General features: G+C 45.5%; 1 protein-coding gene and 1 long non-coding RNA gene across 12 annotated transcripts in view; one reads left to right on the top strand and one right to left on the bottom strand.

Moving 5' to 3' along the window:
* The first annotated feature begins 206 nt into the window (after window positions 1-206).
* The window catches only part of MTA1 (metastasis associated 1), an 885916-nt gene continuing 873888 nt past the window's right edge, over window positions 207-12234 (top strand). For 4 of the 11 annotated variants that reach the window (XM_029598817.1, XM_029598815.1, XM_029598823.1 and 1 more), the window contains exon 1: window positions 209-537. In XM_029598817.1, the coding sequence (XP_029454677.1) occupies window positions 510-537 (28 nt within the window). In that variant the 5' untranslated portion in view covers window positions 209-509. Of the gene's footprint in view, window positions 538-12234 lie in introns of all 11 variants that reach the window. The other 7 variants (XM_029598818.1, XM_029598816.1, XM_029598822.1 and 4 more) reach the window with 5 other exon arrangements.
* Window positions 732-2344, bottom strand: LOC115090111. Its single transcript, XR_003856310.1, has 2 exons — window positions 2167-2344; window positions 732-808 (listed from the first exon to the last, which is right to left on the bottom strand). It is a non-coding gene; the product is annotated as an uncharacterized LOC115090111 (long non-coding RNA).

Genomic DNA, 12234 nt, shown 5'->3' with positions numbered 1-12234 from the left:
TTTTTCATTTCTCTAGCCTAATTTCTCTGCACTATCTGATCTAAAAAAATGATGTGAGAGAAATCAAAACGAAAAACAAACTTCACACTTATTCTCTCCCCCACCTTTGTCCACATTAATTACCATCTGGGACTAGATATCTTCGCATCGTCATTTATTTTTTGTTTCACCTGGATACATTTTTCAGTTGGCAAGCTCTCATTTTTTTTGTTCTCACTTGTCTGCTAAGGAGCCCAGAAACGGGAGGGGTAGGAGAGAGAGAGAAAGAGTTTGCTATATGCAGCTTACTTCTTCCTCTCCCTCTGCTGTGCTCCTTCTCCCTCGTCTTCCTCTTCTTGAGCACATTGTATTTGCCACCGGGAGGGAGGCACTGCCCCTTTAAATGCATCGCTCTCGCCGCCTCCTCGACTGATCGATCCACCATTTTTCCCGAGCAGAGCCCGTACCCCACCTGGAGAGAAAGAGAGAGAGGAAGGCACCGGGGGCAGTGCCATAAGGGTCCCACAGACATGGCTGCGAACATGTACAGGGTCGGAGGTAAGAGGCATTTCGCTGCTGCCCGCACGCGCTTACTTTCCAGGCGGGCATTGGGAATTAACAACAACAACAAATATCTGTATATGGATGTATGACTCGCAGTCTCTCTTTATATATGCATCTTTATACATACACACGCATTTTCCGTTTCTGGATTCGGTGTTCGGAAGCCGTGCTTTTGCAGTTTTTTTCTCTCTCTCTCTCAACGCGTTTTACCCGTTCGTCAGTCTTGTCTCTGACTCTTCGATGGTTTTTTTTGTTTTCACCCTTCCTGCCATGAAAAAAGAAAACGTGACACACTCCCGGTTTCTGGACTACCGACCATTGCTTACGGGATCTTATCAAATCCATGTATATGTATGTGTGTGTGTGTGTCTATATACACGCGGACACACACAAGAAAACCGTAACTCCCTGAAAGAAATTCAGAACACGCATAAAAAAAAAAGCCTGGAAAATTAAAACCCAGTGTATCTTCCATTTCAACACATCTTGACTAAATCTTGAGAGGGGGGGGGGGGAAGGTTGTATTTAGAAAAACTATTTTTTTTAGGTAATTTGGCGCTGAATTTCAAAGGGAGACTAAAAAAAAGTTCCTGGTCTATCTTTTTTTTCTGCCCCCCTCCCTTGCCAACCCCCCTACCCACCGCCAATAGAAACGAATGGAGGGAGAAATAAATATACTTTTTTTTCACAGTAGGGGCGATGGCTTGCTGGATTTTAGAAGCGACGGAAAGGCAGGTTTTTTTTTTTTTTTTAAGGGGGATGGCTCATGTCGGTCAGCGGGTGTGTCGTGGCGATTGGTGTGTGTGTCTATATATACAGTATATATAATTTTTTTTTAAATTTCTCCCTCCGTGTCTTCTCCTCAGCCTGAGAGACGCAGGGTATGAGGGGATCTTGGAAAGTCAGACGCACGATGTTTTTCTTTTTTTTAACTATATTTCGACGTTATAATTTTATGTTCTAAATTAGCCTCTTGTTTGACACTTAAGTGATGTTTCCAGTTGTGGCTCTATTTTTTATTTATTTATTTAACTGGTAATACTGAAACCGTCTCTACTGCAAAAAGCGAGTAGTTTTTATCCCCCCCCCCCCAGTACTGAGTCTTCACCCGCCTCAGACACCGTGGCTTGTCTCGAGTCTCGACAGAAAAGGGGGAAGAGAGACCAGAGTCTTAGTTAACAGAAAATGTCCGTTAATTTGTCTGTGTGTTAGATGTCGCGACTAGGGGGTTCGTAGGGCTCGGCCAGAACGTCCTTTTGAGAGGTGGGGGTCGAGATGTCTGGATGAAAGCCGGCCCGTACACATTTTATCTTTTGGAGGAGTGAGGTGGGGGATAATTTGGTTCACTTCATAGGCTTCACGTCCATCATTCCTAATTTAGACCTCCCCCCTCCCCACACAAATATGCCTAGATGGATTTAATATGCTAGTCTTGTTGTGGGGTGTAGGCAAATGAAAGGGGGTGGGGGGTGAAACCAACATGGCGGTGATGATTATGTGACAGAAAACATTATACGCCACCAGAGGCAGCAGGTACAGACATTCACGTCAAAAAATCTTTCCCTCTTTAGCTCCCCCCACCCTTGGCTCCCTTCAGCTCCCACGTACGGCGCGAAACGGCACCTTTAGGACTAGACGGAGTTGCAGAGGGTCTGATTTGCCCGAACAAAGAGCTTAAAAGGGCAGATACCGCTTTCGGCTTTTATCTGGGGTTTTCAACAATTTTCCCCAATTTAAAAAAGAAAGTGGAAGGAAAAGGCGGCGGACTCTGCCGGCCGCGGAGTGCTTCTAGAACGCGGTGTTGATGTCATCACGTCAAGGGTATGGCTCCTCCTCCTCAGTGGCTTTCACTCTGCAACCCTCTTTGGGTCACAGTTTAAGTAAGGTGTTACTATTGGGGAACAGCGTCTTTATTTGTGACTAGTCTTTTCAATAGCAAAACAGACAGTTTACAGTAGGGAATATAAGGAAACTTTATTTCTCTCCTAAATCTTGATTTGGGAGAGGTTTTGGCTTCATTGTATTGTGTGTTGGCTAGAGGCACCTTGGGACCTTATGTGCTAAGGTTTTCCTTATTTTGTGTTTATGGGGGGACGCTTAGTTCATTGTGTGTAACATGAAGCTGAAAAATTTAGGTGGCATGAATTAAGTATATATAATTAATGGCAACAGATAAAGGAAAGTTGCAGGAGGCTTGAATGCAATTTTAATTGTAGCGGGGCTAAGCGGAACCTTTTCAATCTTATTTTTTACTCTGACTTAAAATGTTTCCTAATAAAACAGAAAAAAAGCATCACTGAGCTAGAGATGATAATCATTCTACACGAATCACTGGTTGTGTGGCTCCTAGCATAAGACTTGTGTTCCTTAAAGGGCCCTGAATGGTTACAGGTGGGAGGCAACATTGACATGTTATCATAGTAATGACCATGAGCATCACTAACATCTTACCACTGAAGGGTATAACGTATTGATTGAGGATTGATTTTTATATGGACTGTTTTTTTGTTCCTTTCACAACTGTGAGTAGTTGGAAGTTTGACTTTTTAAAGCATTTTTTCCTTTAAGTATGGCCCAACCCCTGTCAAAATATTACCCTTTTAAAATATTTTTTTCTAAATACACTTTTACATTAATAAGATTTTTGAGAAATGTGCAAATACCTATTTTCAGTATTTTTATTAGGCAATTTTTATTTATTTTTATCTTATTACTCTTGATAATTTACAAGTTTTAATGTTTTATCTTTTATTTATTTATTTATTTATTTATTTAAATAATTTATATACCGGAGGTTCCTGTATAATATACATATCACCCCGGTTCACAAAGAACAGTAACTATCGCTACATATAGCGGTTTACATAGAACAGAATAAAAAAGAAGTTTTTACATTGAACAAAACTAAGCAAGTTTTTACATTGAACAAATTAATCGAAGTAAGCAAATAGTGTATGATATTTAACTGTTAATAAACATGCAGTTAATAAATCAATGAATAACATGGAAAATATGAAGTCAATATGAGTATATGTATGTAGTATGTATGAAGTCAGCATGTGTAAATTTCTGATTGAAAAAAGGAAGAAAATAATAGATCTGAATAAATCGTTGTGGGCTTGAAAAGACTTTTCTTCGTGTTCTTGGCTCTAGGGGAAAGCTTATATTGTTTTATATTGTTTATTTTACAATTTTAGTTTCTTAATTTTATTTTTACTTGTTTTATTGGACCAGGATTAAAACTTGGTCCTACTTACAATGTAAAATGACATGAAGTGAAAAACAAACGTTAAATAAAATTATAAAAATGACTGCTCTATGGAACTGCCATTTCATTTTGACAGATAAAGTTATATGAAATTTTATAGCTAGTTATTTGACAGTCTTGGTTAGAATATAACTGTGTGACTTTCTTTCTAATTGTTGCAAGTATTTGGAGAAATGGTATCGTCATTAATTTAAACTTTTTTCTTAAAATGGAAGAGGAAAAAGCCCCAGAATATAACTTTTAAAGCTTATTTATAGATGGGCTCAGATTTTTTTTTTTTAAAGCCTATAATTTCTAATCCCATTTGTTTAAGAAAAAAAGTGATTGGAAATTACAGGCTTTTGAGTTTTATCTAGTCTCTTCAAATAGGCTTTAAAAGTTGTAGCCCTTTTTTTTTTTTTTTTCCCCCTCCTGAGGGTTTTTCCTTCTGTTTTTAAGCTAAATTAAAGTTAATGGAGAACCATTTGGAGCAATTACTTTAGATGATACATTTAATTTTTTGTTAACATGGATTGTTAATTTTGCTGAATACATTCTTGTGTTTGCCATTTTAACTGAAAGTAGACCAAAAAATAGCATGTTGGAGGTAACACTTGCAGCATGAAATGTTTACCAGCTTTGGTTGTTAACTTTTATTTTACAGTAGACCACAAGTTTTAGTTTATTTTCATTTTATGCTAAAACGTTTATTGACCCAAAGCAAAAAATGGAGATCCTTTTAGAACATAAGATATGCTATTACTGGGTGAGAACAAGGGTCCATCAGGCCCAGTATGCCGTCTCCAACAGTGGCTAATCCAAGTCACGATTACCTGGAAAGTACCCAAACAATTGCCGCCTTCATGAATTTTGCCATTTTTATGCTGCATGGTTGAATAAAAAAAATTAACTTGGAGGTCCATATTCATCTAGCTGGCTAATTCAGAAGCTAGCTTGCCAAATGAGTATTTGGGAATTTATCTGGTTTAAATTCTAGCTGTTTAATAAGATAGCCGACTTATCTGGCTAAGACCTAAATTCATCATTTTTGCTATAAATATAGCAGAAATAGTGCCCACGATAAAAGGGTGTGGTTAGGATAATTTTCCTGGTACTGCATCAAATAAGTAATTTACTGCAACGTGTTAAATTTATTGCATCTACATTATTTTCACATCGCAAGCTGAGAAGTCCATGGACATGCTTTTATTGCAATTGTCGTTTTGGCTGCTGGCGAGAGAGGCTTGCAAAAAAGTAAACTATTTAGACCACTGTAAGAGGGGGGCATTAGTAACTTGGGGTGAGGTGGGTTTTGGGGTGCAGTTTTACATGCACAGTCATATGTACAAACGGCACAGTTACCATCAGCTATTCTTTCACCTTTCATCACTCCACATCACATTAAGTCTTCACTGGTAACTGTGCTGTTTGTATTATGATTGTGCATGTAAAACTGCTCCCTCTTACAGTGGTATAAAAAGTTCAAATATATGTGAGCCTCCACAAAGGCTCCCATCTACCCTCCCAAACCGGCATTTGCGATTTAAATACCATTTTGGCCGGTAACGCACAGCTAATGGAAGTCATAACACAGAAAAAAAGTGTAGTTCTTTCTGGTGTGGTAACGTGTTGTGCGATAAAGTAACGCACATTAACCAACCCTATTTTCCATTTACTCCACCTGAACTCCTCCCACTCGAATGCTAATTTAAAATTTACATGTGCATTTTGCGATGCAGAATTAGGGCCCTAACACGCACAATAACGCCCTAATGCTTTTTGATAAATGACCCTGTAAGTTAGGAGCTGTTAGCTAAGGGCCTGATTACAAGGCTTTTTTGCCCATTTTATGTCTATGGGAAAAATGCTTGGAGTTAGCTGGTTAAATTAACCGGCTAAGTCTAGTTGGGCCAAAGACCTCTCCTAAAGTTAGCCAGCACTATTGAATATACCTCCAAAGTTGGCCAGGTAAGTTTCTGGCTAAGGGCCTGAGTCATTAAGGCTTTCCCCCATTGTGCGAATGAATTTGCACTAACTTTGCTATCTGGACTGTCTGAATAGGAACCTCTTAGAGTATAGCATTCTTACATTGTATGTGTTCCATCTATGTTGTGCGGTAGTGGTTTAGTTATTTTTCCATCAAAACTGTATTTTTTATGCTGTTGGGCAAACGTTTGTTTCACTTGTCCAAAGGCACAAGTTACAGATTCCTCCCCCACCATTCTAGACCTTTTGTGTCAGTCACTTGCAAGATTGTAAGTTGTGTATATGTAGTGTGTTTCTGCCTGAGGTTTAACGTCCCTAGAAGTTGTAATAGAATTTTCTCAATTGTCTTGAGTCCTTCAATTTGTTGCATGAATAAAATACAGGCAAAGCATGTGAAATGTGGTTCTGAATGTGCAATAGGCTACACATCCTGAGTTAGGCCAAAAACCATTCCTGAACATACCCAGATCAGTCCAGACAAGTGGGTTTTATTCATCACAACCAGCAGATGGGAGGTAGAGAACAAAACTTTGGGCACTGCCATATATCCGAGAGTACCACCTGCAGTCCCTCAGTATTTCTCTATCTCCAGCAGATGGTAGAGGTGCTAAACCTGCAATCTTGACTGATTAGGATTTTTGGAGGACTTCTGCTCCCCGAGGTGCCAGGTTCCTGTGGAGGGCCATCCCTCGGATTGAGCCGGGCAAACGGGGGGGTTGGATACCCCTGCCAGGTTTTAGCCTGGGACCACTGACAGCCAGGGGACTGGTTCCCTCAGTGGGTCCCGAAGCCCCTCCGCCTGCCAGTTGAGATTCAGGGAAGTATCCCCCTGTTAATTGTATTGATTTTGACTCTGTTTAAAAAAAAAAAAAAAAAAGCTTGAGGCTCAGCAGCTCAGATTTAGTGTCTGAGCAGCCTGTCAGGTGGCCTGCTCAGCAGGATGACTGAGGGTTGGCCCTGGAGGCATAGGGCCGGCAGGGAAGGGAGAATCTGCGCCAGTGGTGCTAAGAGAGAATCCCTGGCTGGGGGAAGTGCCTCGTTAATGTTTTTTTTTTTGCCGGGGTGATCACGCGCATTTGTCCTGCGGCGACACTTTCACGCTGGCAGGAGTTTTCAGTGGTAGGGTGCCCTCTCCCATCTGGCCGCATAGTATTTTAGGTGGGCCGTGCTGTTTTATTTAGGCCCGATGGTGGACAGGCCGCTTGTGGAGGCCTGCCGAGCCTGTGGAGTGAGGTCCGCCTCTCTTAATTCCTTTTTCCTCTGCACGGTTTGTGCAGCGGGGGAGGGAGCTTCTTCCAAGCACTCTAAATCTTGGAGAGCCTCGTGGTCTGCAGCAACATCGGGGAGGGAGGCTGGCCGCAGGGTCTCGGTTCTGCCCTCATGGAAGGGGATCTGGATAAAGAGGTTCTTCCCTCGGGCAGAGGGTCCGGCGGGTTCGAGCCCCAGCAGTCCGGAATGGCCCTCGGGGGACCCTGGAGGGTTTCCGCCCGAGTTTGTCCTCTTGCTTCACGAGGCCTTCCTAGCTTGGGAGGCGAGAAAGCAATGATTTAAGGATAGCCCGGGGGACTTCGCTAAGGGGGCTCCCTAAGAGTTCCGTGGGCTCGTGGGGCCAGTCTCAGGGGACCCGCCCAGTGCGACTGGACTCAGACTCTGGGGATGCGGATGACCCTCGAGGTGAAGGGCTTTTCTCTCCAGCAGGAGATCTGGATGAGGAGCACCTCCAGGACCCAGAGGAACCTAAGGAAGATGGGGATGGCGATGATCCGCTTCTTCAAGAGGGAGGAGCTGCGCCCACTTATCCCCCAGGTGTTGGAGGAATTGGGGGTTAAGCTCTCCCTGGAGGATTTGGATAATGAAGGGGTTAATCCAGTGTTGGATGGGCTGCGGAGATCCCCCAGCGCTTTCCCCATTCCTAAGAAGATCCAGAACCTGATCAGCTGTGAGTAGGAGTCTGGACTCCGACTTGAAAGTGGGAAGAGCAATATCGAAGCTTTATCCCTTGTTGCAGGAACATTTGGATTCCTTCAAGATCCTGAAGGTGGATGCCGCAGATTCTGCGGTCACCAAGAAGACCACAATTCCAGTCGCCAGCACCACCTCTCTGACGAAAGTTCAGGATCGGAAATTGGAGGTGCAGCTCAGGGGCTCAGAGCGGCGGTCTGTGCCTGTCTGATCCAGTGAGCCTGTTTGTGTTTGTTCCTGCGGCCTCTGGATCCATCTGCCACCAGGACGCTGTCCCCGGTCCAGGCAGCCCGTCTTGAGGCAGGAGTTGCTTATATGGCCTCGTTTGGACCACAGCTCGTGGCATGGTCTCTGTGGTGGCAGCGACTGTGGTGGTCTCGGTGGTGGTGTGCAACTGGTCAGCGGACCTTTCGTCTAAGGTGCAGATGTGTAACCATCCCTTTAAGGGTAAGCTGTTATTTGGTGAGGATCTCGACCAGCTTATAAAATCCTTGGGGGAGTCTGAAGGAAATAGGCTGCCGAAGGATAGGAAGTTGACATGGAAGTCTTTCTCCTCTCGACCCCGTTTTTGTGAGTTGCGACCATTCCGTCCTGGCAGATCAGCTGGATCATCAGCGACGAGGCAGTCATCGAGTAGGCAACAGTTCTTTCGGGGCTCCGGAACAGGTGCAAGAGGCGGACCTGCTCAGGGAGCAGGCAGAGTTAAATCCTCCCAATGAAGTCATGCAGGTCTATTCCTCGTCATTGGCAATCAGAGGCAGGCTGACCCGTTTTTACGAGGAGTGGACCAAGATAACCTCAGACTAGTGGGTGCTGGAAGTCATCAGGGAAGGTTATGCCTTAGAGTTTTCTCTTCCTCTCCGGTCTGTGTTTCTGGAGTCTCGCTGTCTTTCCCAAAGGAAACGGGAGGCAGTACAGGAGATTCTTCAAAGATTGTTAAGCCTAGAGGTGGTAGTCCCGGTGCCAGTTTCTGAACAGGAGCAAGGAAGGTACTCCATTTATTTTGTGGTCCCTAAGAAAGAGGGCACCTTTCGTCCCATCTTGGATCTCCAATAGGTCAACCGGAGTTTGAAAGTACCCCGATTCTGGATGGATATGTTATGTACCGTGATTGCGGCGGTCAGAAAAGGAGATTTTATTTGCTGTCCCTGGACCTCACCGAGGCCTATCTGCACGTTCCTATTCGACAGGACCACCAGAAGTTTCCAAGGGTCAAGGTGCTGGATCAGCATTTTCAGTTTCGGACCCTGCCCTTTGGCCTTGCCATAGTTCCTCGGACCTTCACGAAGGTGATAGTGGTGGCAGCAGCAGCCCTGAGAGAGGAGGGGGCTTGACCCCTATCTGGGCGACTGGCTGATCAGAGCAAAGTCATAGGCGGAGTGTGTGCAGTCAGTATTTGGGTGAGATCTCTCCTGGAATCGTGGGGCTGGATCATCAATCTACCAAAGAATCACCTTGTGCCTTCCCAGTCCCTGGAGTACTTGGGTGCCCGATTCGACACGCAGCAGGGCAGAGTATTTCTCACTTCTGACAGGGTGGTCAAGATTCTGGCTCAGATAGCTTGCTTGCTTCGACTGCCGATCTCCAAAGTCTGGGATTATTTACAGGTCATGGGATTGATGGCGTCAACTTTGGAACTGGTATCTGGGCGTTTTGCTCACATGCGCCCCCTACAGAGAGCATGGTTGTCCCACTGGACCCCCTATCAGAGCAGTATTTTCTGGCTCTACCCCTTCTGGTGGAGGCCAGATCCAGTCTGGCCTGGTGGATGACAAGGAGCAATCTGGAGAAGGGAATGCCCCTCGAAGTCCCAGATTGGCATCCGTAGTAACCACCACCCAATCTTCAGGGCTGGGGTGCGGTGTACCTGGGCGGGTCTGCACAGGGTTTCTGGTCAGCGTCGGAACAGTCGTGGTCCATCAATCGGTTGGAAACAAGGGCAGTGTGCACGGCCCTTCCAGTGTTTCTCCCCTTAGTCTGCGACTGCTTGGTGCGAGTGTTCTCGGACAACACAACGATGGTGGCCTACATCAACCACTCGGGGGGAACAATAGTCTAGCCGTGGCTCGGGAGGCTTAGCTATTGTTCGTGTGGGCAGAGTTCCATCTCCAGGGGATCACTGCTTCTCATGTCACAGGAGTGGACAACATTCAGGCGGACTATCTCAGCCGTCAGTAGTTGGATCCAGGGAAGTGGGAACTGTCCATGGAAGCCTGGGCTCTTCTCTGCGCCCATTGGGGGACTCCTCAGCTGGACCTCATGGCGACTAGTGTCAACGCCAAGATGGAGAGGTTCTTCAGCCACTGGAGGGAGTCAGGGACGAGGCACCTCAATGTTCTCATATGTCCGTGGCTGTCCTGAATCCTTCTGTATGTCTTTCCTCCGTGGCCCCTAATAGCGCAGGTACTCAGGAGAATGGAGGCTCATCCAGGTTCTGTGGTGCTAGTTGGCGCTGGAGTAGCCAAGATGTCCATTGTTCGCAGATCTGGTTCATTTGGCGGACGGGCCCTACCTCTAGCCCACTTGCAGGGTTTACTACATCGAGGTTCCATATTTTCGGATCGGGCGCATCGCTTCCGTCTCGCGGCCTGGCTTTTGAGAGGTGGTGATTGAGTTTGAAGAAGTATTCCGAAACAGTGATGGCTAGGCATCCGGTTACCTCCCTGGCCTATTCCAAAGTATAGAAAGTGTTTGAGACCTGGTGTGGACAACAGGGGTTGGATCCTCTGGTTTCTGTGCTGCACTTTTTTTGTCCTTTTTGCAGCAGGGCCTGTCCAAAGGATTGGCTCATAGTTCGCTTAGGGTCCAGGTTTTGGCCTTAGGTTGTCTCGGGGGGGGAAGGTACAAGGCAAGGTTTTGGGTTCTCCGTTCCCCTCTGCGCAACGTGTGTCCAGAATGGAGTCTCAATTTTGGTGATTGGCTCATAGTTCGCTTAGGGTCCAGGTTTCGGCCTTAGGTTGTCTCGGGGGGGGGGGGGGGAGGGAAGGTACAGGGCAAGGGTTTGGGTTATCTGTTCCCCTCTGCGTAACGTGTGTCCCGAATGGAGTCTCAATTTTGGTGTTGCGGATCGTCTGAGGATCCTTTTGAACCACTGGGTTGAGCATCTTTAAAAGTCTTTACCTTGAAGTCTGGCTTTTTGGTAGCCATTTGTTCAGCTAGGAGGATTTCGGAGTTGCAGGCTCCTTCTTGCCATGATCCGTTTCTCCAGATTTTGCCCTACCAGTTGTCTTTACGAATGTTGCCTTCGTTCCTGCCTAAGGTGGTTTCTGCTTTTTCATGTGAACCAGATGGTGGAGTGGTTTCCCAATGCGGATCCTTCCTTGGGCAGGGATCTCCCTCTTTTTTTGGATGTGCGGCGCGCCTTGTTGCGTTACCTGAAGGTCACCAACTCCTTCTGTCGCTCTGATCATTTATTTGTGCTCTTCTGGGGGGAGGGAGAGAAGGCGTCTAAGGCCTCCTTTATTCACTGGTTGAAAGACTATTTCCGCTGCCTATGTTTCCAAGGGTCGTGTTGTGCCAGTGGGGCTTAAGGCCCATTCTGTTCATGCTCAGGCGGCCTCAACTGTTGTCTCCTCAGGAGATATGTAGGGCCGCAGTTTGGTCATCAATTCACACTTTCCCTAAGCATTACCGTTTGGATGTGCAGGCCCCAGAGGCGACTCCTTTTGGTGAGAGTGTGCTGAGAGCAGGTCTTTCGGGTTCCCGGTATAGGGGGGCTTTGGTACATCCCACTTGTCTGGACTGATCGGGGTATTTCAGGAAAAGAAAATTGGTTCTTACCTGCTAACTTTCGTTCCTGTAATACCACAAATCAGGCCAGAGGCCCACCCTTGGGTTCTGTGCCGAAAGACTGCTTGTTCTGCTCCTGGGCCTGCGGGTTCATACAAAGAAAGGCTTTTCAAAACATTTTTTTTGAGATTGTTGACATGTTCTAGAGTGGCAATGTTTGTCTGTCCAGTTCAGGGGTACCCATCCCAGGGGCTTAGTTTGCCTGGTTGTTAAGTTATCTTGGCTTGGGTACAGGTCAATACTGAGGGACTGCAGGTAGCATCCTCTGATATATGGCAGTGCCCAAAGTTTTGTTCTCTACCTCCATCTGCTGGTTGGGATGAATAAAACCCACTTGTCTGGACTGATCTGAGGTATTACAGGAACGAAAATTAGCAGGTAAGAACCAATTTTCCTCTTTCTGTGAATCAAGCTAAGGGCCTGATTCACCAAGTTTTTCCCATGGAGACAAAATAGGGAAAAAAGCTCTAGTGTTTTTGGACCTTGAGACTGAAAAATGCAAACATTATAGGAAACAAGATTATAAACCTTGATTGACAAGACCCCAGAAATGTTTCTTTGGCTTGCCATGATTGGAAACTGCTTATGTCTAAGCATTCCTAAGGCTATGCAGTCACATATTCCATGATACATTTTTTTTTTTGGAGAAGAGTTTAAAAGAATCCTCCAGGTCAGTTTGGTCTTCATCAATGTGCACATCCTTTTCA

The sequence above is a fragment of the Rhinatrema bivittatum genome, chromosome 4 (genome assembly GCF_901001135.1).
Source record: "Rhinatrema bivittatum chromosome 4, aRhiBiv1.1, whole genome shotgun sequence".
NCBI lineage: Eukaryota > Metazoa > Chordata > Amphibia > Gymnophiona > Rhinatrematidae > Rhinatrema > Rhinatrema bivittatum.
The sequence above is the reverse complement of the archived record's forward strand: the minus strand, read 5'-3'. Positions and strand labels throughout refer to the sequence as shown.